At 39.6% G+C, this 27769-nt stretch overlaps 1 protein-coding gene across 1 annotated transcript in view; it reads left to right on the top strand.

Moving 5' to 3' along the window:
- Positions 1–27769, top strand: part of nbas (NBAS subunit of NRZ tethering complex) — a 184705-nt gene that overhangs the window by 94656 nt on the left and 62280 nt on the right. The window contains exons 39-43 of the mRNA XM_079645282.1: positions 2411–2487; positions 3883–4020; positions 14897–15120; positions 16913–17023; positions 24591–24841. Of these exons, the coding sequence (XP_079501408.1) occupies positions 2411–2487; positions 3883–4020; positions 14897–15120; positions 16913–17023; positions 24591–24841 (801 nt within the window). The remainder of the gene's footprint in view (positions 1–2410; positions 2488–3882; positions 4021–14896; positions 15121–16912; positions 17024–24590; positions 24842–27769) is intronic.

Below are 27769 nucleotides of genomic sequence, written 5' to 3' on the forward strand. Positions count from 1 at the left end.
AAGTATGTCTATGTTTGGACACACACCCACACTCTAACACGGTGTCTTATCACTCTCTCCGTTCTCCTCTCTCCCTCACAAACAGAAATACTGTATGCTTTTAAGTCAGGGTTATCTATTCTGTGTGCGCGCGTGTGTGTTTACCCCTCTGGTGATTCCTGTCCCGATGGTATCAGTAGCTTTAGAGAGGCGTGTAATCAGCTCATTCTGAGGTGTAGCTCATTGAAACCCACGGGGGGAAGGAGAGAGAGAGAAGAGCGGGTAAAAGGAGGAGGGTGGGCACTCTGCTTTAAGAGAGCTGTTATGCCTTTATAATCTGGCGCATTATTCCGCCTCTGCTCACAAGTACACACACCAAACCTCCAGATATACGTGTCAGGTATTGACCCTCACATATAAGTATTGGTGTGCATTTTGTCCTACACTTTATGTCTCTCCCACTGTCCCCTCCCCGCCTCTCTCTGTCCATGCTCTACTTTCCTCCACTTGGTCTGTTCCATTTTGTCTCAGGCTCTTATCACCAACTCAGGCTTTTGTTCTCCTTGGGCCTGAGACTACAAAGTGATTCTCTCTGCACCTCTCTGCTCTTTCCCACTGTTTCCTCACAGTGAGTTAGCGAGTGTTTAGAAGGAGTCTCTGTGTTTACAGTGTTTGGTGTTCATCTACTTTTAATCGTGATGGTGTGTGTGAGTGTCTGTATGTGGGTGTGCATCCTTGTGTTAGCCTTATGTGGTTTGGAAGCAAACAAAAGACAAGAGTCCATCCCGCTGCCCAAAGCTCCGTCTCGACTACAAATCCCATCAGCCTTAAGGACACCAAAAACACAGGCTGTGATCATAAACCATAACAAATAATAACTTTTAGTACTTTCTTAGAGTGTATTGGACAAAAAAAACCAAAGAATCTTCAAAGCCATGTGGACACAAATCAGTAAGTATGAAGACTGAAACAATTATGGATGTTCCTAGCTTGTTATGATTCGGTTGATCCATATTGATTACCCAGAATGCACTGGAAAAGGTTAATGGAAGAGCAATTTACAGCTGCAGATCATTAAACATATTTCCATATGGGGCTGATGCAGATGGTGGTAATGTTTGGATAATTGTTTAAAGCTTTTTGTTCTCTTTGTGAGGTCAAATGCTTGGCTGAGCATATTATCATTTCCATTAGCAACACAAAGTAGTATTCGCTTCTACCGGCACATATTTTGTAATATATTCTGTTTCTACAAAACAGTAACATACATTAAGGTAAATGAGGAAAGTAGAAACTTTTAATCATGATTCTCTTCACAGTAGACATTACTTGCTCGGCCAGACAGTTCAGTGGTTCAAACAAACAACTGGAAACAAGTTAAGCGAAGAAATGTTGGGATTTATTTATATTTCAAATTGATAGTTTTATATTGATAGTATGGCAGGATTACTGCAAGTAGATACACATATAGCACTCGGCTCACTTAAAACAAAACAAGCTGCAGTTCTTTTGATAACCAATTTCCAACCCGGCCCTTCCGGGCTTTAATTATTTACAATTTAAAATAAGAAGCTTTTACTTTTTTTTAGATATTACAAGAAACATTGTTTAAAAAAATAATAATAATCAAGAGGAAGTTGTTAGATGTAATAAAACACTATGTAAATCACTTCATACTTATTTGATCTATCAATCCAGCTGAAGTCTGACCTTAGGTTCAATATCCCTTCCATAACATATATTATTTCAAATATTACACTTCTTTGTGATAACATTTTTGCTATAAGTAATCGTATCAGTTGTTCCTTATCAATATTCCACCCTTCAAATGAGATTCAGTCACTTATGTACATGTCCACATCTGAATGGACTGTCCACTCCTAATACCTGACTAAATGTTAATAGACTTCCTGCCATTGAGGCTTGCATTTTTTTATCCTTATGATCAAACTCCTCTGCCTGTCTTTGCAGTCAATATGCATAGGCTAATCTGGGATTCAGGGGGAATCAACTTTAAAGTGCACTTAAATGAAGTTTGGACTCATCTGAAGGGCACTTATTAGAAGTCGGTGTGTACTTGCTCTGAATAATAAATACTCCCTGTGCAATAAACCATACAGGAGGACACGACATCTGTACACAGCGTATGCAAACAAACGCTAACACACAATAGCCCAGTGACAATATGGGCATGTACCAGAACTCAGGGGGGATTTTGAATGTCGTTTCTTGACTTAGGAAAGAAAAAATATGAAGACTATCTCCCTCTATTTTTATCTTCCCTCTCTTTTGTCCGGCCCACAGAGAGGTGTGTTCTGACAGCACTGTCGTCTGTATTCAACAAACGTGGGATGAAACTCGGGAAGGGTAGGGTTGGTTGCTAATCCTCAGTGCTTTAGTTAAAGTATTTTCTCTCCATCCTTTTTTTCAGTTTTGCTGCAGCTGGCCAATGATGCATTTCCCCGGGACATGATGCTGGCTCTGTCCTACTTACTGGCCTTGCCTCAAGTAGGTGGAAACACAAAGCTTTTTTTTTTTTTTGGACGCCAAAACAAACGGACTCTGGTAGTGAAAATGTGATTGTATTTTAGTGAGATTCTGGCAAATGATTAAATGGATCCACATCCTTTCCTACCTTTCTAAATGAGCTATTGTGTTCGACAGTTTGCATCATCAGTGTGCCATATCAAAGTTGCACATTAAAGGCAACAGAGTAATGTTGCTAAATTACATATAATACATTAAAAGCCTGACATGGTAACAACACAGGATGTTTGTTATAGAACACACGTCGTATCTCACATAGTTTCACGTCTCCCTCAAGTCAATAAACATTCAAACTTGATATTAACATTCCCACATTGCAATATGTTGCCTCCGTCTACCTTATCTCAGCTGTCAGAGGAGCGTGCTTTGTATTTTCAATAGATAAGAAAATGAAATGCAAGACAGAGAATTGACTGCAGTAGATTGTGTTCAAGTGTGAGGTTGTGGGATCCCTTATGAGTCTTAACACTTGCCGCAAGTGAAATACTAAACCGTCTAAGTGGATATTACATCGATATTTAGAGCTTGTTAACTCCACCTGGAATAGACGTTACTGACAAACTGAGTGCAATTTCTGCACTGTTTGACCCAATAAACACAGGGTCTACTACATATCGGGCTTGTTGTTTTGATTTTTGAAAAGTAGTTTCAGGTTTCTTTTGAAGTTGGTTTGTGTGAGGTGCTTTCTCAAGGTCATTTTATTACAATACCTAGACAAGATGGTTGTCGGCATGCTCACAGCTTAGAGAAGCATACATAAGTACGTAGGCTAAGTAATATTCTGCTGTGGTAAGGGCCAGCCACAAAACGTGGTTTTGCAATCTAGAAAATCAATATAAGTTCAAGTATACTTCATAAAAAGAAAATGCTCATCACTCATCATTGCCACAAGCACTAACCTCTTAAGTAATAACACAAACATTTAACCAATCGAGGCAGTGGTAGATCAGCAACTCCCATATTCTGCAACTTCAAACTTCTGCTTTTCTTAATGCAGTCTGGTGGTCTCCAAGACAACATATATAACAGCTTCAGTTCTCCGTTGAAAAATGCTCTCTGACACTAAAGTAAAGGGTGAACATTTTCTCAATATAACATATAGTTAAACTGATATTCATTAGTTTAGGTTGATCTTTTTAGGAAGCTGACTATGGATAAGTAGCTCACACAACCCCACTTTAAACAATCTACCCTTAAACTCCTTATTTTGGAAATAATCGACTGAACTGTGACAGATTTATCTAATTCCAGTTGATTACATACTGGAATCAAGGATTTTATTTCAATGTTCCCCTTTTTTTTCCTTCTCCCAACCAGCATACTTTCTTATTCCTATCTTTCCATGCATCTATCCAGGTGCTGGATGCCAACAGGTGTTTTGAGAAACAGTGTCACTCCGCCTTATCACTCCAACTGGCTGCCTACTACTACTCCCTGCAGATCTACTCCCGCCTCATACCGTGCTTCAAGAACAAGAACCACGCTCTCTATCAGGTAAGCATCAAATACCCATTATGTGAGTGGGTGGTTGTGTGAATGGAGGTATTGGGCAGTATGCTGAGGTGGGGGGTGTCTGAGTTTCCATGCTCCTCCACCCCTTTTTTGTAATTGCCACAATGAAAATGACATGGAGGACGTGAACGTTCTGCATCGTCAAAGATCAAATGCGACTTCCCGGAATCACAGATAAATGAAACCTGACCGAAACAACACAAATAGAAGACATAATTACACACTGACATCAAACAGCAGGCATTTGTCACATAAATAAAAAGAAATCCCAGAGTTAGCAGCAGTGGGTTCAACGGAGGATGCAAAAGATTGATCTGTTCTGAGCAGACGGTTGTTGGCGAAGTGTTTTGAAACCAGAGAGGCTCTGTGCAGGTTTTTACTCTTCTCTTTTAGAGCATTTCACAGTGTGTTACAGGGTTAGACACAGCGACATGCTGACTGCAGTGCGGTGTATCTCTATTAGATGGATGCTTTAACGTGGAAACAAAACTATTTTCAGCTTTTTAAGGTGATTATTGAACAAGGGATCGCGACCAGCTTTATGGAAGTATAAAGGGGAGAGTTGTCGGCGTAACACTTAACCCGAGCCCTTAATTACCAACTTTAAATCTGAGATAAAGCACACTATTCTAGATAAGATGTCTAATACATTTTACGTAGTCCCTATACATCTATTCTCTATGTTAGGTAGCATAAGGTTACTAAATGAATCTGTGTCTACATTTCTTTATATTAGCATATGCTCACATACATACAGTATAATTCATCATTTTTTTCTCAGCCTGGTATTGAAGCTAAATGCAGTGAAATGCTCAAACCCAAGACTTCCACTAGAATTTAAAATACAGTTATTTTAATTTGGATAATTTTCCTCAAACTTTTAATGACTGTCACACTTGTAGAACTCTCTAAATGAAAATGTATGAGAACTCTGAGTCCTTACAGGCACATGTTGCCAAAACACCACCATTGGGCTTCATCGAAGGGATAGCCTTGCCTGTGGCAAAGCATGAATACAGCAGGCTTTACTGTGGTGTAAGCGGCAAAATAAATGAACACAATGAGACATAATGATGGAACAAACTGGGATAATAGTGCCCAGGTTGAAAATAACTATAATTATCCTGTTACTCATCAGCATAGTTAACGACTTATGATTATATCCAAAACCAGCCCTGTTATGTACGCTTGTGTTAATATGTGTGTTAAATTGATTGTATTCCCCCTGATGTCTTAATTATAGAAGGAAGACATTTTTGCATAATGGACACGTTGGTTCTCAGACACTGATGGAAATCGCAAATGAAATGTATTTAGTGGGCATCGTGGCACACTTATGTCACTTGTTGTTTTCCGAAACGACGCAAGGCGAAAGCCATGTTTTCTTTTCTTCCTACAAAGTGAGAATAACGAAGAAAACAAGACGAGAAAAATTGTGTCCAAGTGGGCAGGGGAGGAAGAGAAGAGTGGGGAGGGGATAATGTAGAGAATAAGAGAAGAAATGGTTCTGACCTTTTCCTTGAGTGGAGTGTGGCTCTCATGAGTTTTAGCCGAGGTGGAAGTAGGTGAAGTAAAACGCTGAAATATAAAAGAGCGGAAGAGGGAGAAAGGCCACCAGAAGAAGTGGATAAGTGTGTCTCGGTTGGCATTCAAGGTCAGGACTTTGCACACAAACACACACACTTACACACCAACATGTCATAGTCAACACTATATGCTCTTCCTCACACACTGAAACACACACACATCCTTCCTGCCGCCTAATGGCAGTAAACACTCTTCCGCCTTCTGTCTAAAGGGAAGTTCTAGTCCATTAACTTAAAAATAAACTGGATATAGCCTTTTCTTCTCTGCCGTACACATTTCATTTTGAGCTAATTTCTTGTTTTTTTCCGAGTTATGTGCTTGTTATCGGTTTGTTCCAGGTCTTTCCTTCACTCAGCTCTTATTGAAGAAGTACTGGCAACTTTTACTCTAACGCTGTTAGAAGTCGGAGGGATGAAAACCTTTTAACCCATCTCACCTTGTGTCCTTCACCACTCTTTCACCATCTTTTTCTGGATGTTCCTCTCCTCCTTCCCTTCTTTTTCTCTGAGTTTAATGAAGTGCTTTGTTGGCATGGCAGTTCTGTTTGTGTGCGTCTCCGTGCTGCTTCTTTTTTTCTATCCACAATATGTTGCTCTTTCTGCTATCTTTCCTCCCTCGACACTGTTCAGATCCCCCCCCCCCCGCCCCATAGGCTTGTCTCGCTCCTGTCAAATCTCGGGCGTCTCCATCCACAATACTATCTTGAACGTGCATACTTTATACATTTCTCTCGTCCTTTCTTTAGCTTTTTCGCTCTCTCTTATCTTTTAAGGGCACACATTGTACAGCGTGTGATATTTAATTTCAGATATGTATGACAGCGTGCCTGTATCAAAATCTCTTGCATGTGCCTGCTTTGCATCGCAAATAAGGTTGTTGGGTGGGGTGTGGGGGGGGGGGAGGTTGAAAAACATGTTTTTATAGTTTTCCTATGTGCATGTAGCATTGAGTGCATTGTGTTTTTGTGTGTGACTGCAGGCTTACATGTCTCCATGTGATGTAGCATTGGATCTGTTTTCCTGTGACAGCGGGTGGTGGGTGGGTGTGTGTGTGTGTGTGTGTGTGTGTTTGTGTGTTGTGGTGTGTCAAGCTGTCTCCAAGTGTTTCCCCCACTCTCCACTTGAAGAGCAGTAACACTGTCTCAATAACTCTCACGCTTTTTTCAATTCTCTTTTCACGATCACATAATTTCATACCCGAGCAATAAGACACCAAACACTCGAGACACAGAAGTCGTTTGGTTCCAAATAGGAGCACAACTCTCTGAGGGTTTCCTCGAGGTGTGTGATGTGTTTTTAAAGCCTCAATCAACAGCCTGTTTTCTCACCGTTATTTAGATTCAAAGGTTTTTGGAGCTAACGCTGCCTGCAAAGAAAAACCTTGAAGCTTAAGGTGGAGGAATGAATGAAATAAATTAAGTTAACCTCACTTCCAGACCATGTTTCATAGTCGTAAGACTTTAACAATAAAAACAGCTTTGCATAAATTGTGTTACATACGATAAAAACAGTATCATCACCCATTTAAAAAATGAATGCTGCTCTGACTCAATCATACAGTAACAAAAACCTTTGAGGAAGGATTTATCACTGCATTGATCATACTGTATCCACATCCTCATTGTTACACAGCAGTTTACGCAGCATACAGTAGCATACACACCTTGAACAGCCACATATTCACATTGGTTAAACAAACCGGATTGTTTTTTAAACAATTGAATTAACAAAAGAAGAAATCTATTATTTGGGTACCTTTTTGAATAGTGTGGTGTGTCACTAGTTCACTATTAAAGCTAGTACAGTATAAGCAATGCATTAAAGCATTTTTGTCAAATTAGCTGAAGTTCTCTTAGCATCCCTACAGCAATGAATAAATCCGATGCATTGAGAAATAAAGAAAAGGGGGCTTTTTGTTCAAGTCTTTTGTAAAGCAAAACACCTTGCTAATGATGGTTCCAATGTAAAGGTTGGGAAGTTAATCTCCCAACACAAGTTTCTTCATGAGCAAAGACAATGGACTTTAAACCACACATTGATAGCTGTTTCTGTGAAATTTCCAATTGATTATTTTATTTGGCTTTTTTCATTCATATTTTATATTATAGAGAATTAAAAGAGGGCAATATACAGTATGAGGAAGTATGCCATGTTACCGTCTAGTCTACTGTAACTATTTAATAGCAATGGGCAGCCATGCCCCACAGAAAGAAATCTAGAACTTCCTTGAGGGAAAATTCCTCTTTTATTCTTTGGTTTCTTTGTAGTTCTTTGGCCTTCATTAGTTTTAAAGTATGTGAATGTGGTATATTCAGTAGATGAGACAAGTAAGACAAACATAAATGGTTTTTACTGGCCCCCAACTAAGCCAAACATACTTGCAAGAGAATACAAAATGAGTCAGCATGCTTGATGGAATTATACACATGAATATCCTGTGCAATGAGGGATTATCTCTGACATTCCTATTTGGTTTGACCTCCAAATTAAGTGGTTTATACAATCTGGGAAAACAGACTTGCTTTATCTTGTGACTTTTCATGTTTTCTTTGCTTTGCTGGACTTTTTTCTGCAATGTTACCATGTTCCCAGACCTCAGTAATCCATTGGTGAGTAAAAGGTTGTCAAAACCATTGGCTAAATCCATGAAAATTAACCAGTTATAACAAATGGAAAAATATCCTTTAAATTCAAACTCTGTCATCCTTCTCTTCCACCGACTGTGCTACTTCTCCTTAATCCTTCAAATGCTGTTTAACTATATTCCGCCATAAATATCCAGGACATTTTCTAAAATTGGAGGTGATCTTGAGGCCGATTCAGTCACATTAGCATATGTATTCAGACGGAGAAAATAAGACAGTGGTCTCTGAGTCACTCAAAATCCTCACAGCAATTTTATATGAATACTCAAGGTGATGCAGCGATGCTTGGTTCCCGTGTGTATTATTACATTTTTGAGCTATTTTTGATTTAGCGGTGATCTTATGTTTTGCCCTTTTAGTCTTGTTAGGTTGTATTGTGAGTTACAGAGAAGTACGACTGTTTGCCTGTTGAAAATTCCCATCATTGATCGTCTTTAACAGTTACTCTCCCATCCGATTACTGCTCCTGGGCATGACAGAGCAGCATCAGGCCCAATGACACGGATGCTAGGTTTCCATTATTCCTCAGGGCATAATGAGCTGATTTCCACTTGCTCGCACTGGAAGTTTTCATTATACTGACTAAAGTGCTCGTTTGCGAAATCGAGGTGCTCTTTACCGTAATTGTTCTGCTGCTAGTGTTAACACGAAATTGCACAACAGCCTGTGTAAGTGTTAAGGTCTGTTTACCTGTACTTGTCAATGTTTCAGTGTGAGTGTGAAAGTGTGTTTGTAGGAATCCTCACACGTAGCATAATGGTTGCTGCGAATGTGCCGCCGCTGTACGGCAAAGTGCTGAGTAAAGACATTGAGATTTTACACTCAACCATTTATCTTCGCCTGCAGTCGCCATCCTCTCATTGAGTATTGATCACCCACACTTATGGTGCATACGCAGAAGTGTACATTTAAAGCATACACAATACACTATGGACACACAGAGCATGACTGTGGAGTACATCATGCAGAGCAAGTGCTTCGAACATCCCATTACGACATTTCCATTTTTATAATAACTAGATTCTAGTTTTACTTTCAGGTCATATACTTCAATGCAGTCGGTGAATTGGAAATGACATTTCTAGATATAAAAATGTGTTTTTGGATTCTACCTGAGGGAAGTCAAACGATGTAGACAAAGTGTTGAGATTTTAAGACGGCAAAAATAAAGTTTTCTAAAGCACTCGCCAAACATAAATTGTGTTAGGAGCAAAGATAAGAGAGTTTCCTAATAGCATCGAGATCTAAAAGGGAAAACAGCACTTAGCTTACATCCAGTGACATTTTGCTTTGCCCGCGGCCATCGTGGAGGTTTTTCTTTCTTAATTCATGGCGACACCGGGCCTGCTGTGTGCGAGAGCTGACCTTGGCATTGCCACATTACCACTGCGCCAACTCCCTGTTGTTGAATTGATTGAAATAATGAATTAGACTGAAAGACTTCCCAATCGCAAAAAAGCTCCCCAACGCTATCATTTGTGCTACTTCTCTGGTAACACAATTATTAGCAGTCTGTATTTTACCCATGGGAGCTCTGTAAAGCATAATAGCTCAAAGAAAAGGCCTGATTAGAAAAATATGCACTCTTAAAGCACTGTTGCTGTTGACTAAGAAGTTTTATACCCACTTAGTCTCTAAACCTTAGATTAGATGCACTGCGTCGACTGTGCTTAGTTATCCCTGCTCCTCTCGCTCGTTTCTTGGCAGTCTTGTATCCCTCTTGTGATCAGTGTCCTTCATGCTGTATTATGACCCACAGTGCAGCCTGCCAGCCTTTTTATGGAGTGATTATTCCTTTAAAATCCGTCCCGGTTTCTCTCCCCCGTGCATTCCTCCTAATTATGTACACATACTGTAAACACCATTTGCAGAATCAGTGCTAATGAGTCCACTGACTGTATAGCTAAGTGTTAGGCATGACATAAACACTACTCATTAGGGTCATTACTAGCGTACAGGCTGGAGACGGAAGGCATGTCTGTGTCTCTATGACCTGTATTTGATCATTACCACACTCAGCGATACAGAGAGAGACAATGTGTTAAAAACTAAGCTGTACTGTATGTGTGTGTGGCATTAATGATGTGATGATGAAATGCACAAAAGATTCACACTGAGAATGTAACAGACTTGTAACGTCCAACTGCTTCTGGTTGGTTTGCCAAAATGAAAACAAATGGACTGTTTCTGATCCGCCTCCCTTGCAATGAATTTCTACTCTAGAATAAGACTTATAACTTCGTCGGACAGTCAGACTGATGAGAAGGGAGGGAGACATTTTATTTGTGTCACAATAGCAGCTAATCTGTAGGGATGGTCCTATTGTTCACCCCGTCTGTTCATCCCACTGTTGTCCAGACAGTGAGACTACTGGACATCTGTTGTCATTTTATACAGACATTCACGGTCCCCAGAGGAGGAATCCTAATGACTTGGTGTTCACTTTTCTACCAGCAATCATGAGATTGACAATATACTGTATACGAGGGAAATATCACAAAAAGTACTGGGAGGATTTGTGTTAGGGTTAGGGTTGACATTTGGTACAAATATTCATATTCCTCAGAGGATTAGCATTGGCAATCCCAGGACTTGTATTGATTTAGCAAAACCAGCAGGTCCAATGTATCTCCTATTAAGCAATACTGTATATCTTAACATCTACTTCTTGGATTCGTTCAATTTGGTGAAGACACTCATGGCTCCTGATTTTCTTTTACCACCAACAACAGTCGATTCAACCCCTCAGCATGACCTGTAATAACTTTGCTGATTAGTTCCTCTTCTATTACCAACGTAAGGTCTTCTTTTCCCAATAATGAGGTTTTTGACAAACTCACTTTAAAAATATAAATAATAATTTCCATAACCCTCTGCTGCTCTCTTGTTTTGTGCTACTGTAACTAGCAATGTAACCACGCTAACGGGCTAAACTAAGATGGTAAACATGGTACACATTAGGGCTGCACGATATATCGTGTCGTGACGATATTCGTGATATGCGCGATATTCACATCGCGTGGACGTGCGATTTAAAAAAATGTTTTAGGACTTGTGATATTAAGTAGGCAAATTAACTCAAACACGTCATGTTACAATTATTTTGCTGCTTGCTACAAAAGGAAAACTTGAGCGGCTCTCATGTCAGGGGGGGTACTTGAGTGAGTGACATGCAGGCTCTGCATGCACAGCAAGCCACCGATCACAATCAAATCTCCAAAGCAAACGGACCCCGTGATCAAAGGTAAAAACACTGAATAAAGTAATTTCATGTGTTTCTCCAGTTCGGCGCTGCTAACCGAGCTAGCTCAGCTTGTTGCTCTTATAACTTAAGATCCAGACGTCCGTGACTAAAATCCTTCATCAAGTTAAATATAGTTAAAAAAATACCAATTGTATAGAATTAAAGTTCAAGAAAGGATGGTTTGGGGAAAAAAATCCGGTATTTTCTTTAATTCCTGTATGTTTTCATATCGCAATATATATCGCAGGGGAAAAAAAAATCGCATTTGACTTGCTATATCCTCATGTAAGCATAGTTATTATGATCATGTGGCATGGCATATTTAGAGTCTTTACAGTAATAGCGGTCTATCAAAGATTTATATCCACAGGTGGAAAAGTAGATGGTAAAAGTAAAAAGGAACCATTTGTGAAAAAAATCGATATTGACAATGATATGATTTTCTTAACGACACTGTAATTATGTTTTATTTCACATATTAAACCAGAAAGCTTCGCGAAAACATTGTTTATGGATGCACGGTTGTGACTAACATATAACACTGGAAATTAAGAGCGAAAAGTGAGAGAACAGGCATGGAGGAAAAGATTTAAGACTGAGGCGTAGACTTTTTATTTTTACACTGTTCCCTCTTTAGCTGCATCACAGGGAGGGGGGGCGCAGAGAGAAAAGAGCCTGTGGCAGCGGTGGAATAGCTAAGGGGGGATTTGGGGGGAGCTGGCTTCCTCCCAGCTGTGTAACATCACACGCTACCTCATGAAATTATTTTTGACATACAGTTTATACATCCTTCCCTTTTTGAAGAAAGACTATAAGTGGCTTTTTAAGACACTTTGAAATTAAATAAGCATGAACTATATAAGATGAAGAGAAACTAAGGAATAAGTGTTGTCTTTGCTTAATTTGGAGACTAAATGGAGTTGCAACAAAAACTTATTAGAAAGTATTTCAGAGATTCTTTACCAATAAAAATGGATTTGAGATATGCAAGAGAAACTAATGTTTTCAAAGGTAAGGGAGGATATAAACCAGACAGCCAAAAGGAAAACGTATTGATGATGAATGACGAGAGAGAATGCACACGGTATTTCGTCATGAAAGAGTTATTGCAATAAAGTTCTTCAAACAGTTTGCCTGTCCGTCGCAGTTCCAGCTGACTTTCTTCTTTCTCCCTATGTTCTCCTTTGCATGTCATTCTTCCCCCGTCAGAAAAGTTTGTCCAAAATGATGCCAGCATTAACCAACATACTACTTGTACTCTCCTCTCCTCCCTTCTATTACTTTCTTCCTGACTTACATCCTTTACCCCCCTCTGACTTTTTACACTTTTAATATTCTCCTCTTTCTACTTCTCCTCCTCACCCTCCCTCCTGTCCTGCTTTTGAACTGAGAATCTGCCACCCTAACTGCTGCTAAGGCCACATCTAAAGACACACACCCACACCCATGCTGAGAGCAGGAAGAGACACACACACACTTTTTCGAGCTCACACATTTCCAAGAGCAATAATTACCGTATGCAAATAAGATCAACAAATAAAACACCTCTTTCTGCTGGGTGACAGCATAGAAGACGCCAAAACCAAATTCAGGAGCTCATTTAATTAGAACAGAGGTGATGAGGGAGATGCCGCATTCACATACCGCTCCCTGCGCATGACATTCTCAATCATAAATGTGTATCCACCGTCAAATTCCCCATAGCCTTGAATCACCATAGCAATTATGTTTCCTGGTACATTTACCCGTATTTTCAAGGCAGGGGGAAAAAAGCATATATTGAGTTTGTCCATTTAACTCAGGTGATGCAGTCAATGTGTTCCCGGAAGCACAATTATAGAAGTTATAAAAGTAAGGCCAGGGTAGTTGGTTTCCTCAACCTTTTTTTCGTCCATTTTTGAAAATTGCAGCCATTTGTGAAAATAGCCTCATTAGTTTGTTCCGGAAAAGCAGCAGAAGCCCTGTGAAGTTTTTATATGTCACACAGTGCAGGGGGTTTGAAGCACAGTGCTTGACAAAGTTTAATGATAAAAACCTCCAGTGCAGTTTACTTACATTTCAACTTTAGTGCATGTCCTACATCGCTTTATGTGTAAGAACTGAATCCAAAAGAAAATAAAGGTACAAATATTGAGAAGTAAATAGTCTGTCAATTAAGATATTTTTGAAAGCATAATATTTATATAGCGCTTTTCCCAGTGCTCAAGGGCGCTTTTTGTTTCTCAAAGGAGAATATATCAAGTTGAATAAGACTAATAAGAAGTTGAAGAGACTATCATACGGTACTAATTAAGCTTAAGTCGGGACAAACATAACTTCAATGCTTGGCTGAGGTTGAATGATTAGTGTATAGTTCAGAACAAATCATAACAAAGTGCTAGATTATTTTCATTCAAGCTCCACTGGGGATGTATTGAAATAAAATCACATTTCCAAGTATTGTTTTGTTTTTGGTTTGACTGGTTACAATTACATCATCGTCATCTCAACATGCTCTCTTCTTCTGCAAAACTTAAAGATGGGGTAAGTCATTTTTGGAGAAACCAGCTCGAGTGAGCTAGAATTTCAAAATACACAACTGGAAAAAATGTGCCACTTCCTTACAGAGCCCGTCCTCCAACACACACGAACGTGCACATGACCACAGATGACTTTTTTGTATGGATTTTTTGTCAAAGCACTTCAGATATTCATTGCTATCGGGATGTTAAGAGCATTCCATGGAATATAACAAAAAGTGTATCTCGAGCCGGTTTCTCAAACTTACCTACCCCACCTTTAAATTATGCACTACGTCCTCTTTTTTTTATGCCCAAACTCCTCGTATTTGCATTGCAGCAGTGGATGGAAACACACATTTCAATTCAGATTATTGTTTTATTATTCCTCCATATACATTCTGATAATAAAAATGCTTTTGTGCTAAAAGTTTATTCAGGATATATTGGTAAATATTACAAAAAAAACACAAATCAAAAAGAAGCCGAAATCGACACCTAGCCCCAAAGTATTTGTTAAGAATAAAGTTAAAACATTTTATTTAACTTAGGTGTTTTGTCTAGGAGAAGATAGTTATCTCTTTAGCAATATGAATCTAAGCTCACATCTTAAACATGTTGTGAAATTGACTTAAATAAGTAAAAGAACAGTTATTATGATTTATTTAAATGTAAAACCTGTAGCGAATATGTTCACTCTCCTACAACAAAGAGGTCAGATCTCTGCCTCTGCAATTTCCATTTTCTTTTATTCAGAGCAGTCTTTAGTGTAGTAATAAACAACTGCTCACTTCATATCCTTTTACTCTGTGAGGCTACCAGCATGAAATAACCCATTCAGCTGCAGCCTGTGTGTCAACATGAGTTTTCTTCCTCTTTTCACAGGCTGACCCAAAGGAGCTCATTCGATTGGTCACACAGCATGTGTCCGCCTATTCTGATTGGCCCGAGGAGCTGCAGAAGTTGATCAGCCAGCTGCACGTGTACAACGAGCGCCTGACGGACTTCACCCAGGCCCAGGTGCTACAGGGGCTGGGACGGGGGGTCGACGTGCAGCGCTTCAGCTCCGACTGCGACTACAAGAAGGAGACCATCCTCGGCCTCACAGAGTAAATGGGGGCGGGGTCTTATACTGTCAATACAGTGTTTTCTACACAATTTTACCTCTTATTATATATATATATATATATATATAGGCATATATTATGGGTCTCAGATGTATACAAAATTATGAAAAAAAATTCTATGAAGTCAAAATACCTATCAGATCACCCATTCTAGTCATGCCTCATATCCCTCTATTTCAGCCCTGTTAGAGAAACGCTAATTTTGGGCCCTTAGCTTTAAAAAAACACATTTCCGATATTACGTCATATCGGCCACAAATCTGGATCAACTCCGTTGTACCCCCGTCTTTAGAGATTTGGGTACGGAGGAAAAGAGAGGGTTTTGTTCCCTGACACACCGGGGAACACATACAGTTGCAAGAAAAAGTATGTGAACCATTTGGAATGACCTGGATTTCTGCATAAGTTGGTCATAAAATGGAGGAAGCCACTGCTGTCCAGAAAAAACATTGCTGCACGTTTCAAGTTTGCAAAAGAGCACCTGGATGTTCTGCAAAATATTCTGTGGACAGATGAAACCAAAGTTGAGTTGTTTGGAAGGAACACACAACGCTATGTGTGGAGAAAAAAAGGCACAGCACACCAACATCAAAACCTCATCCCAACTGTGAAGTATGGTGGAGGGAGCATCATGGTTTGGGGCTGCTTTGCTGCCTCAGGGCCTGGACAGATTGCCATCCTCGACGGAAAAATGAATTCTCAAGTTTATCAAGACATTTTGCTGAAGAAGTTAAGGCCATCTGTCCACCAATTGAAGCTCAACAGAAGATGGGTGATGCAACAGGACAACGACCCAAAGCACAGAAGTAAATCAACAACAGAATGGCTTCAACAGAAGAAAATAGGCCTTCTGGAGTGGCCCAGTCAGAGTCCTGACCTCAACCCAATTGAGATGCTGTGGCGTGACCTCAAGAGAGCGATTCACACCAGACATCCCAAGAATATTGCTGAACTGAAACAGTTTTGTAAAGAGGAATGGTCCAAAATCCCTCCTGACCGTTGTGCAGGTCTGATATGAAACTATAGGAAACGTTTGGTTGAGGTTATTGCTGACAAAGGAGGGTCAACCAGTTATTAAATCCAAGGGTTTTCCACCCTGCACTGTGAATGTTTACATGGTGTGTTCAATAAAAACATAAAAACATATCATTGTTTGTGTGGTTTTAGCTTAAGCAGACTGGGTTTGTCTATCGTTATGACTTAGATGAAGATCAGAACACATGTTATTACGAATTTATGCAGAAATCACATAGGGTTCACATACTTTTTCTTGCAACTGTATGTATGTTTACATCACAAAGTGCATTTTGTATGATAGAAAACCTTTAAAATGTAAATGTCTGATACATTGCACACATTTCTTTAGTAATGTGTGCAATGTATTAGTAATTGGCATATTGTATTACCTTTATATAATTGTACGTCTTGTCAAAATTGATTCACTTTTTATTCTAAATCAGTTTTTTCTTTCAATAGATTTCTTTAGCATTTTTTTATATTTAACTTAATTCATTCTCCTGTGTTAACATACTGTATGCATCATGACACACCAATGTTAATTCCCTTGTACGTATTTGTTTTATTCAACACATTCAATATTAATGCAAGAAAAGAAATACGTTGAATTGGCAGAAAGCACATTTATAAAGAAAATAGAACTGGTTCCAGTTTCTTCATCTAAAAGACTAAGCTTTGAGTTAAACATGGTTCCTCCTGTTTTGACGCGATGGAATCTGATCATTATTTCCCCCTCTTTTTATTTGTGTTTGTTTAGGACGCTGGAGGACGACGTGTACAGAATCTCTCTGTCTCTGGCTAAGCGCTACAGTGTTCCACTGTGGGAGGTCTACATGACTCACCTCGAGTTTCTGTTCACAGACAGCGGGTACAGTACATGCACACACACACAGAAATGCAAACACCCTCACATAACCTCCGCCTGAGCATTTCTCTTCTCATCATTTTAAATGTTAAGTCTATGCGCACTTGAAGCATCCCTAAAAGCATTTGATAAAGGAACTCATATTGCTGTATTTCTATTCAGTTCAGTTTGTGCGCACGTCCTTTCCCTTACTATACTCAAAAGTCTGAAAATGAAAAAAATATGAGTTTTGGTATCGACACTGCCTCTGATTTACAACAGAACTCGCCTACATAAAAAGCACACTGAAAGCCCCGCTGGAGTAAATCAAACATGTTGTGAACGTGTGTGTGTGGTTGTGTTTTAGAGGGAGACACGATGCGAGTGTGTCAGTCTATTTCCATAATTTATTTGCTCTCTGACTTCATAGCCGGGGATCTGACTAGCTCTGCACCTGTCCTTGTTTTAATAGAATGCCTTTTCAGCAGATGTGTGTGTGTATGTGTGTGTGATTGCGTGCGTGTTTGTGCGAAAACTCGTGTGCATCCTTGATAAATATCCCCTGTCTCATTCTGATAAGCAAAATGCTTTATGGACTCCGCTTAACGATAAATTACAACCTGTACCTTCTTCAAACCGCGACCACAGCTGCTGCCACGTTGAGTTTCTAGCAGAAATCTCAACATCATGACAAATGTGTGAAGAATATTCATACTATAATCTTGACTTGAGGCAGCTGCAATATGCGTATTGATTAAACGGATGGATGGACACGGAGGCTATAAATAGAGCCGAAGAGGGGACATTTAAAGGAAAAGACGCACACAGACAGAAGCGTGGCGGTGGGATGGAATTTAAACTCGTATTGATCCCTGCAGGGAAATGGAGGACAGCACCTGGTCTGTAGAAGCAGCTACAGTGCAGGGTCCTGGGATCAAATCCAGTTCGGAGGCCAGATACGTGGGTTAAGGGCGATAACAAGAGCCTTTCTGTTGCTTTACATTTGTTTCCATTCGGCTCAAAGGCCAGGTCAGAGCTTTCTTTTTCACTGCCCTGAGGGGTCAGAACGAGCATCTTGAACTGGATGCAAGATCGGTATTGTTATGTGAGAATCTGAATGGAGTTGAAGTATTTGAATGGTGGTTGAACGCCAGACAGGAAGCAGCGTTCTGGACTCCCTTTATCCGGGAGGGAGTTGCTGTAGTCTAGGTATGAGATGCGAATAAATGAGTACATAGGAAACCCCCCAGGGAAAAAAGAGGCCAATCACTCGTGATGTTGTAATCTACAGGAGCAGTAAATATTAATCAGACTTTGAATCAGCCCAGAGCCAAGAGGAGACACTAAAAGCAAACACTTTCACATTCCACAATGAAACTTTCTACTTGATTACTTCCATTAAGAAAAAGATTTTTTGTAATACAAATTATATAAAATATTTAGTTTTTGTATAAATATGCAAAGGATGCAATCTCTTTTAAAATATGTGCTTATGCGCATACTTTTATGAAACAGAGATATGAACGTAGGGATGAAGCCAGGTTGAAAATGCTTGATTCATTCTGTTGACATATGAGATTTAAACGTTGTTACGGAAATTTGAAATGTTTTCGTATCACTCAATAAATTCGAAAACATGCTTTTAGCAACGATTTAAGGAATACATGTTATATTTATCAGGCTATGAATGATATATAAACAAACCCCTCTGTGTTAACCTTCAGAATAAAACAATGGATTAAACTGGTAGTGAAGGGGGGATTTCTGGCTTGGAAAATAATTAGTTCATTCATTTTTGGCATTTAACAGAAAGCAGCATTGAATATGAATCGTTTACTTAGCCGTGCAGCTCTTGAGAATCAAGCACAAATTAGGGGTGTCTTAGAAAAACACATTTATTTATTTAAGGTAAATGTGAGGGAAAAGCTGTGGAGCGCTTGTCGTTAAGTGTTACAAAGAGCAGGACGTAGAGAAAGGTCTTTAGGAGGAGAAATACACTTTGAGTCAGTGTGTGCAGGGAGGGAGAGCGGAGGGGAGGATGGGGGAGATGGATGGAGGGAGCAGAGATGGATGGTAGAGCCAGAGTGTCCCTGAGACGCTGCTATTAACACAGAATAAACGCTTTAGAGGAATCAATGCCCTGCTAAACACCACCGTCGTCAGCTGTTCTCGCTGCGTGTCAGGCTTTGTAGATCTACACGGGGGCTCTTTCGGGATGAGGATTTCACTTGGTTTTCATTGACATTTTAATGACAGGGCGTGTCCTAAAACGGGAAGGGTGTTGACGTGTGCTCAGAAATCAGCTGCCAATTCGCTTGTACTCTACCTCTGTTGGCACTGCCTTTTTTCTACAATTAGAATTAAGTTAATGGCTTCTCAACATTTGAAACATTTGACCATCACAGCTTTTACCTCATTGTTTATTGTCGTAGGTCTTTTCAGGCTTTTGTTGAGTTTAAAAATGAAACTTGGATCAGTAAAGGCAGGGTACAAAAGTAATGCGTTTCACATCAGACGACAGTGAGATAGCCGATTCCAAACATCCCGTCTGACCTTTAAAAACATAAAACTCACAATTTCAGTTTTTACCTGCCACCATCAGCCGCTGAGTGCTTGTGCTGCTTCTCCCTCAAATGAGCCCATGATGATAAATAACCTTTTTTTTTGTAGCACCTTCCCTTCTGACTCATCAATGAGACATGTTTTGCTTTGAGTCTAATGAGGAATCCTCCGAGACGTCCTCAGACGACATCTTTGAAATCTGTACCCACTCCTTCATAATTTCACATTTGGTGACCTCGTCATCAAATAAAAGTTCAAATTACGTCAGAAATTGGCAAATACCATACAGCAGGGGTGAAATAAGAAATCAATACAGCATAGTATTCCCAATATTGGCAATTAGTATCCCCTAACAATATTATGTTATCACAATTAGCAGCATACGGCAGGATATTTGATATTACAAAATGAATGTTTTTTTACCTAATAATGGCAATAGTATTCTAACGTGACTTGTATTAGGATAATATCGGGTTATGACTGAAGTAATGGTAGTAATATAGTTTTGTGAACCATGAATCAAGATAATATACTGTGACTTAAGTATCATGATTATATTTTACCATATGTTGGGATGTACTTTCCAACCGCTCCCATTAAGTCATCATTTCATAATAATTGACAATTTCCTGCATCAATATAAAATACTCTTCATTCAAACCATACTTTGAATAAGGTACATACTAGGGCTGCACGATATTGAAAAAAACTGACATTGCAATATTCTCTTCCCCTGCGATATATATTGCGTTTTTTTTAACTACATTTAACCGGATGAAGGATTTTAGTCACGGACGTCTGGATCTTAACTGGTTGACTCATCACACCTTAAGTCATGATCTAACATGTCATGATAATGCATGTTGCTTACCCTCAAATAAGGGGGTTCATCTGTGAATGAAGAAGAGTGGTGTCTAGAAGGGATCCAAGAGATTAAACGTATTACATTAAACTATAGGAAGCTTCATTATCACATTAGGGAATTAACATACGTGACCAAATAGGTAATTTAACTTTTTATTCCACAATTAATACCTTTTTTGTGCAAATAGCATCAAAGTAGTGGACATCTTTTAAACAACATTATATAAATAAAATCAAGAACAGCTATACACCAGCTCCTTTATGCCGTTTTGAACCTTTCTCATATGGCGTAACACCGGCAAAGGCATCTGAAATAGTTGTTTGCTGTGCATGCAGACTCAGAGCCTGCATGTCACTCCACTCAAGTACCCCTGACATGAGAGCTGCGCAAGTTTTCCTTTTGTAACAAGCAGCAAAAGAATTGTAACATGACGTGTTTGAGTTATAACGCCCTAAAAAAAAATTCCCTGCGATGTGAATATCGTGCATGCGCATATTGTGGTTATCGCCATGACACGGTATATCGTTCAGCCCTAGTACATACCATTTTAGAATTATTTCTACTCTTTTTATTTATGTGCAATACCTTGTCTTTTATGCTGCTGCAACGCAAACATTTCCCATCTTATACTGCTATTTTATGGAATACTAATTAGATTAACTCCAAGAACCTTATGAACAGCATTCACCCAGCCATAGATTCTCATCTCTTACCCATGACTGAGGTTTCACCTTGACCGTTTTATCTCAGTAGGCTTTCATGTTACATATTGTGTACTTTGAGCTTTTAAGAAAAATGTAAATCAGTTGAAAGTGACTATTTTTGTCATGTTATAAGGGTTTCTGATATGCCAATAGCTTAACAATGAAAAATGACAATATACACAATATCTGCTGTCACTGAGAGCTTGCATCTTGCTCTGTGTTCATGTGAATGTGCTGAGAATGCTGATGTGCTTTCCTGTCCAGAATAAAAAAGGCACAGTTGTAGCATTCATTGGAGGAGGGTCATGCTGTTGCTACTCACACAGGTCAGAAACATTCTTGGTGTTCAGCTGCTGCTGGTTCTGGTGCTCAGGGATTATTGATGTGCTGTCCTCAGACACTGTACAAGGATTGAGCCTGGAGCGTGACTGTGTAAGCACGCTTCCTCGAGCCGTTGGGGAGAACCAGCAGGAAGACTAAGGAATACAGCTGCATAACCTTTTTGTTCATGAATTGATTCAATAAAACCAAAGGAGTCTTTCTGACTGTAATTAAGAGTTACAATACATGTATGGCACATAGACAATCAGCTTGAATTCTAACTTTCTCAATGCTCTTTGCATACGTTTTTGGGAATTACGTTTGTTCGATTAGAAAATGAATTTCTCACATGTAACCTCTATAGTTTAACTACTCTGGCAGCCTGTGTTCAGGGATGGTTAATTTCATTTGGTCAGGTGGTTGGTGCACCACATTGCTCAAGACACCAGGTCAAGGTTTTAATTAGTTCAGTACTTTGGTTTATGACCAAATAATTGCAAAACTAATGACATTTGCATGAGCCTCATCAGCCATTTGGTTCTCTCTCAATGCTCCCATTAGCATCATTTCAAAACGCACTAGGCGGCTTATAGTGAAAGAAACTCATCGTACATAATCTTCCCAGAACCAAAATCAGACGGATAAAGTTAGCGGCTAGCTGGTGAACAAAGTGGAGCATTTAGCAGCTAAATTCAGATATTTTTCTCAGCGCTGGAAGGAGACCAAATATGGAGCAAAAATTGAGGAAATGTTGAAAACAGTAACTTCAGGTTCCAAATGATATGTATTGTATTCTTAACTTATAAAGATCAGTAATTTATTTGGTAATTTGTGTGTAAGGGTAATTGCTCATACCTAATTAAGCAGTTGTAATTTTCATACATAAACCATACATAATTATTTTGTATATTGCTGTTTTCTAAGAAGAAATGTGTCTTTTGTTTAGGGTGTGTGAAGACCTGGTTCTGGTGCATGTTTGTATGCTAACACTTTCTAATAAGTTGTGTCGTAAGCCGAAAAAACTGGCCTCACAATGACAAACTGCACCATGCCTCTGCAGTGTAACTCTCATTGTCAATTTATGAGTGCCATTGTACTGCGCCACACAAATACACTTTTACAACCCCCTGCTGGACCGTTATTTGTAAACAAATTAGCAGTGCCGATCATTAAAAAAAAATGATGCATTTATTCAAACCATGACATGCTAAATTACCATCACTGCTCAGCCAAAGCCCTCATAGAGTTTGAATCTGGCTCTAATATTATCATGGCAATTGAATATGCCTCTGAATTTTAGGATATTAAAGCTTATATTTGTTAGGACATGGTGGAAGAGACAAAAAACAGAATATGGTAATCTAAGAAGGAAGAAGAACAGCGGGATAAGGAAGAGAATGAGGAATACTCAACCGTATTAAATCGGCCCATGCTCCGGCTTTTGAAAACAAACAAGAAAAGATTGTAATGAGAATCTCCTGATTTTACAGCCACCTGATAACAGAGAGAGAGCGAGGGGATTGTGTTGTAAACAGAGAGAAATACCAGCAGTAGCAAAGCACACGTGCAGCACATAGTGGGACAAAGAGATGCAGAAAGCTTTGGGAGGGAAAAGGAAAGGTGCTTACAACCTGAGCAAAGACATGCACTAAACACTTTTTGTCTCTGGACAGAGAAGAAAGACAAAGCGGAGACTACAACGTGGCTTTGAAGAACTAAAGTAACACACACAGGAAAGCAGAACCTTACATCAACACTGGGCGTAATCCACCATTCACTGCTGCCAACGTGCGCCTGCCAAAGGAAAACTTTTAACCTCCCTCAAACAGCCGTACCTGGACAAGTTGTTTCCATTGTTCAGCTTTCAGTCACTGTGGAGCTAATGTGATTAAAAGAATCAAACATCAGACATTGATCATGCTGCCTGTGAGTGTGTGCACTTAGGAAAGAGAGAGGGAAAAGGGACTGAGAGAGTCTTTGCCTAGTTGTTCTTGTTGACTCTGGTCTTATTAGAGCCCCTGTTGTGAGGATAATTAGTGTTATTTGCATTATTGAGCTTATTGTCAGTTGCCTCCACCCTGCTGCCGCTGCCTATGTTTTTCCATTAGCGAGAGCCTCCCAGCGAGCTCTGATGGAGGGCCCTAAGGAGACATTGTGTTCTTTGATGCCGTCCCGTTCTGACAGATGAACAGACTCGAACACAAACACACTCCCGGACAGACACAGATTGCCTAGAGCCCCTCAGTGACTAGCAGCAGTTAGTTTTTCTTTTCCTCAGCCTCTGTATTCTTTGTATCTTCCCTTGTTTGACCTTTGTTTGCGGTTATCTCAGGTTTTCTTTTCCCAATGTCCCCTCTCTCGAGTTTTGCTTGTGTTGCTTTTACTTGTCCTCTTATTCTTCACACCACCTGCTGCGATTAGCTTTGAGTTTGGTGGTAAAAACGTGTTTATAAAAAGCGAAAGCAAGTCGTGCGCAACATGAAGAAATCGCTAATAAGAACACAGATGTCTTCCACACTCTGAGCATTTCCACATTGCATTCTTCATTATTTTCTTCACTTTTTCACAATTGGTCCCAATTGTGTTATGTCTGTGCTCACCAAGTTCTTAAATGTATTCTCAGTTGTATTCAGTGAAATGCTCCTCTTTTTCCGCGGGACTGTATCTTTGGGGATAAGCCTGCAGATCACAGTGCTGTTTTTCCACTTCTGTTTTCAAATACTACTTTGCCATCAAATAGTCCCCAGGGCTGGTTTTCTTCATCCTTTGATTCTTTTTTTTTGTGTTGATTAAATGTTTAGTTTTTGTCAGTATTGCTGTTTTTTCTTATCTTTCCCAGGCATGGTGATTACCGCTGTTATAAGAAAAACTTAGATCTTCATTTTCCCCCTTTTCTTTCCCAAGTACATCAGGAATTGTAATGCCAGTAAATACCTGTCTACCAATGGACACTCACCATAGAGAAGACATATCTCACACAGCAGGTGTTTACAACAGCAAATGTAACAGCTTTGAACTTGGGATGGGCAAGGTTTTTGATGTATGTTTATATTGCTGTGGATTTTGACATTCCTTGTGGACATTCATTTACAAATCCTCATCGGTTTTTTTTCTCATTTATTTCCTTCTTCTCATCCAGCCTTTCCACCAAGGACATTGAATCCCGGAGCGAGTCCCTCTGCCTGTTTGAAACTTTAAAGATCAACCCTGAGGCCTTTTACAGCCACATGACCAAATATGTTCTGCCCACTGTGGAGGGAACAGATCTGGGCCGCCTGCTGTACTACTACACCTTACTAAACTCTGCTGGCTGCGAGCCTCACGTCACCACCTCCATCAAACCAGACTCCCATGTCAAACTGCTAAGGAAGCTTGGAGCTGTTGCCAACGGTAAGAAGATTTTATTTTTTTATAAAGCAGATGGCAAAACTAATGCAAATCTAGTGGGTTGTTAAGATTGAGGACCAGTGACAGGTATTGCAACCCATCAAACCAATGGATGCAGTTTCCTCTGTGTATAGAGATTCTGAAAGTTTCAGGAAAAAGATTCACACACTTTTTGTTCTGATCCTTTTATATAAAAACCTGTCTGAAAATGAGCTGATCAGATTGTGGCCACTTTATGATGTCATAACGTTTTTTTTTGGCTTGTGTAACCATTAGCCAATCACCAACCAAGGTAACACCCCCCCTTATCACCTGAATCTCCTCCTAGAGGACCAATGTGTTCTTTGTAACCAAACATCTCACAGACGGGCGTGGGGAGTGGCTCCTTATTTTCATCTACAGTAACAGACACAGAATCAGCACTTTTGAAGCAGGGCTGAAACAGAGGGGTTTACGGGATGCTGCAAAGCATGATCTGGGACCTTTAAAGGTGACCTATCATGCAAAATGCACTTTTGTATGTCTTTTATACATGAATATGTTGTGAAAACACAACCTTCTCTATTTTCCTCCATACCCAAATCTCTAAAAAAAGGGGCTGCAACGGATCTGATACAGACTGATCCAGATTTGAACACTTCTATGACGTCACAGAAGTGGCCCTACAGCTATTGGGCCAACTCCACCAATCAGGAGGAGACAGCCACGGACATTGCCGTTCGAAAGCGCTGGAGACGCTGTAGTACATATGCCAGGCCTGTAGATGGTGCTGTTCTCACAGAATCAGCCCATGCAAAGACAGTGTTAAATTGAGCCAAATGAGGAATGGCTAAAATGCATGATCTGCTTGGTATTTTGAAAAATAAAAAGTATAAATATGCCTTATATAGGTATGGTGCTACACTATATTATTCAAATATAGCATGATAGGTCCACTTTAAGTTAAATTATAGGGGTTTAAAGTGTGCAGTTCTTCCTTTTCATCAGGACATTTTTAATAAATAAAAGGAATTAATTTGCTTTTGCTCAATAATGGCCTGCTTAGAAAAACCTCATTAAGTATTTACTTATGGTACAGCATCAACAAAAGCTCCAATTTGCCAAACAATGAAGGATGTTTCTGAGCAAAAATATGCCACAAAGCAGCCTAGCATTCCAAGGGTGAGTGTGCCTCTATTATTTGTGGAAAATCAGCCGGAAGCCTTTACATGTTATGTCAAGAATTTAAGTCCAGTGAACATCATCCTTCTTGACATGATTGATGACTCGCATAGTGATGTTGACGTTCCTTTAAGTCAGTAGATACCCTCAAGCCACTGATCTCACAAGATCTTACATTTGTACCTCACAGCGGCAGTTTTCTGTGCAAAGGACAAATTAAATATTCCCTTTTAATATATAACACTGCTTTTATCTCTACCTCATTCTGTTGTACTCAATTGCTTTTTTTTTCCACCAGCTCCCATGTTATTTCAAAATAGAAAAGCCACAGAAATTAAACAAATAAATAAATATTCACCTTTTCCTGTAAAGGACAGGGGAGGCAATCCACCTCTGTATGAAATGTCATTCTCTCGAACACCAAGCTCCTGAAACAGCTCTGCATGGCAGTGAGATGCTGTTTCCACTTAGATTTTCATGGCAGCTCTGTCTCGAAGGACGTCATGTCCAGGTTTTAGCGTGTCACCGGTTCAGCGGTCCGGCGCGGCCGCTCCAACTTTTTTGTGTACAGTTGGAAGTGGTGTCACTTCTCGATGAAGTTCAGTAAAGGTCAGCCGGGTGTCAGCTGTGTTTTCATGCCTCACTTCCTCCTTCTGCTCCGGATAACACCACAGCTTTAACCGGTGACACATGTCTCTGTTTAACACACAGGCACACACATTCACAAATCACATACACACACTTTTGACTCATGCAGCCAGACTTTTGGGCATTTTCACATGAGGTAATAGAACTAAATAAACCCTCACTGCCACTGCTTCACCTGAGTTATTCTCCCTCACAATGACTTCAGCACTATTAGCTTCTAACTCTTTGGGTTTTGTTACATCCGTTATCTAGCCTTGCATGTGTAGTTGAAATTGAAAGGGGTTGCAGAATTAAAATTCAACTTTTCAGATCATTTTTAAACAATGTCTTTTTTTCCTTTAAAAGAAAATAAAAAAAACAGATTTCTCATTTACGGCCAGTGATTGCTGATAATGCCAGATTAAATAAAAACTGGCAGATTTATTCTGCTTTTTGCCAGCTATAAAATAAAATTAACATCCAATCTTTGAGTTGGCCAAAACATTGTCTTTACCTCTATACAAATATATTCTGCATCTATATGGGACAAGATGTTGGTATTGGAAGCACTCTGCATTCTGTTTGTAGTATTTGTTAATCCAGCGGGTTTTGGTTGTATACAGGTAAACGGTCTGTGGATCTCGGAACTCTTTGGCAACGTCTGACAGCTATGCACTTATTTTGCTTAAAATTAGATTATACTGGCTACTTGTTAACATCGTTGTCTCTCAACTCCGACTTCATTCTTGCACGTCGTCGAGTTAGCATGCATAATGCCAGAGCCTTTGAACTGGCTCACCTAAATTCAATGGGGAAATTATTAATTGAAAACATTAATAATGTCCTTTCCAGCTTTGACAAGTTAAAATGTCTGCTGTGAAAGAGTTGGAAGTAAGAAGTCTGTATTTCGCTTTTAGTTCTTCTAATAACACAGACCATGGCTCAGGGCCTCAGGGCCGTTTACGGTCCGCGAGACCATTTGATACGGCCCTCTAGGTAATTTATAAACAACGCAAAAAATAAATAATTAACTGCAATAAAACAATTTAAAGAAATCTACTGTAGACCGCAATAGAATTAACCAAGCGACTGGTTGTTTTTCCTGGCCAAGGCCGGGTTCCTTGAACACAACACGAGCGTAAC

Source organism: Notothenia rossii (assembly GCF_949606895.1).
Source record: "Notothenia rossii genome assembly, chromosome: 8".
Classification (NCBI taxonomy): Eukaryota; Metazoa; Chordata; class Actinopteri; order Perciformes; family Nototheniidae; genus Notothenia; species Notothenia rossii.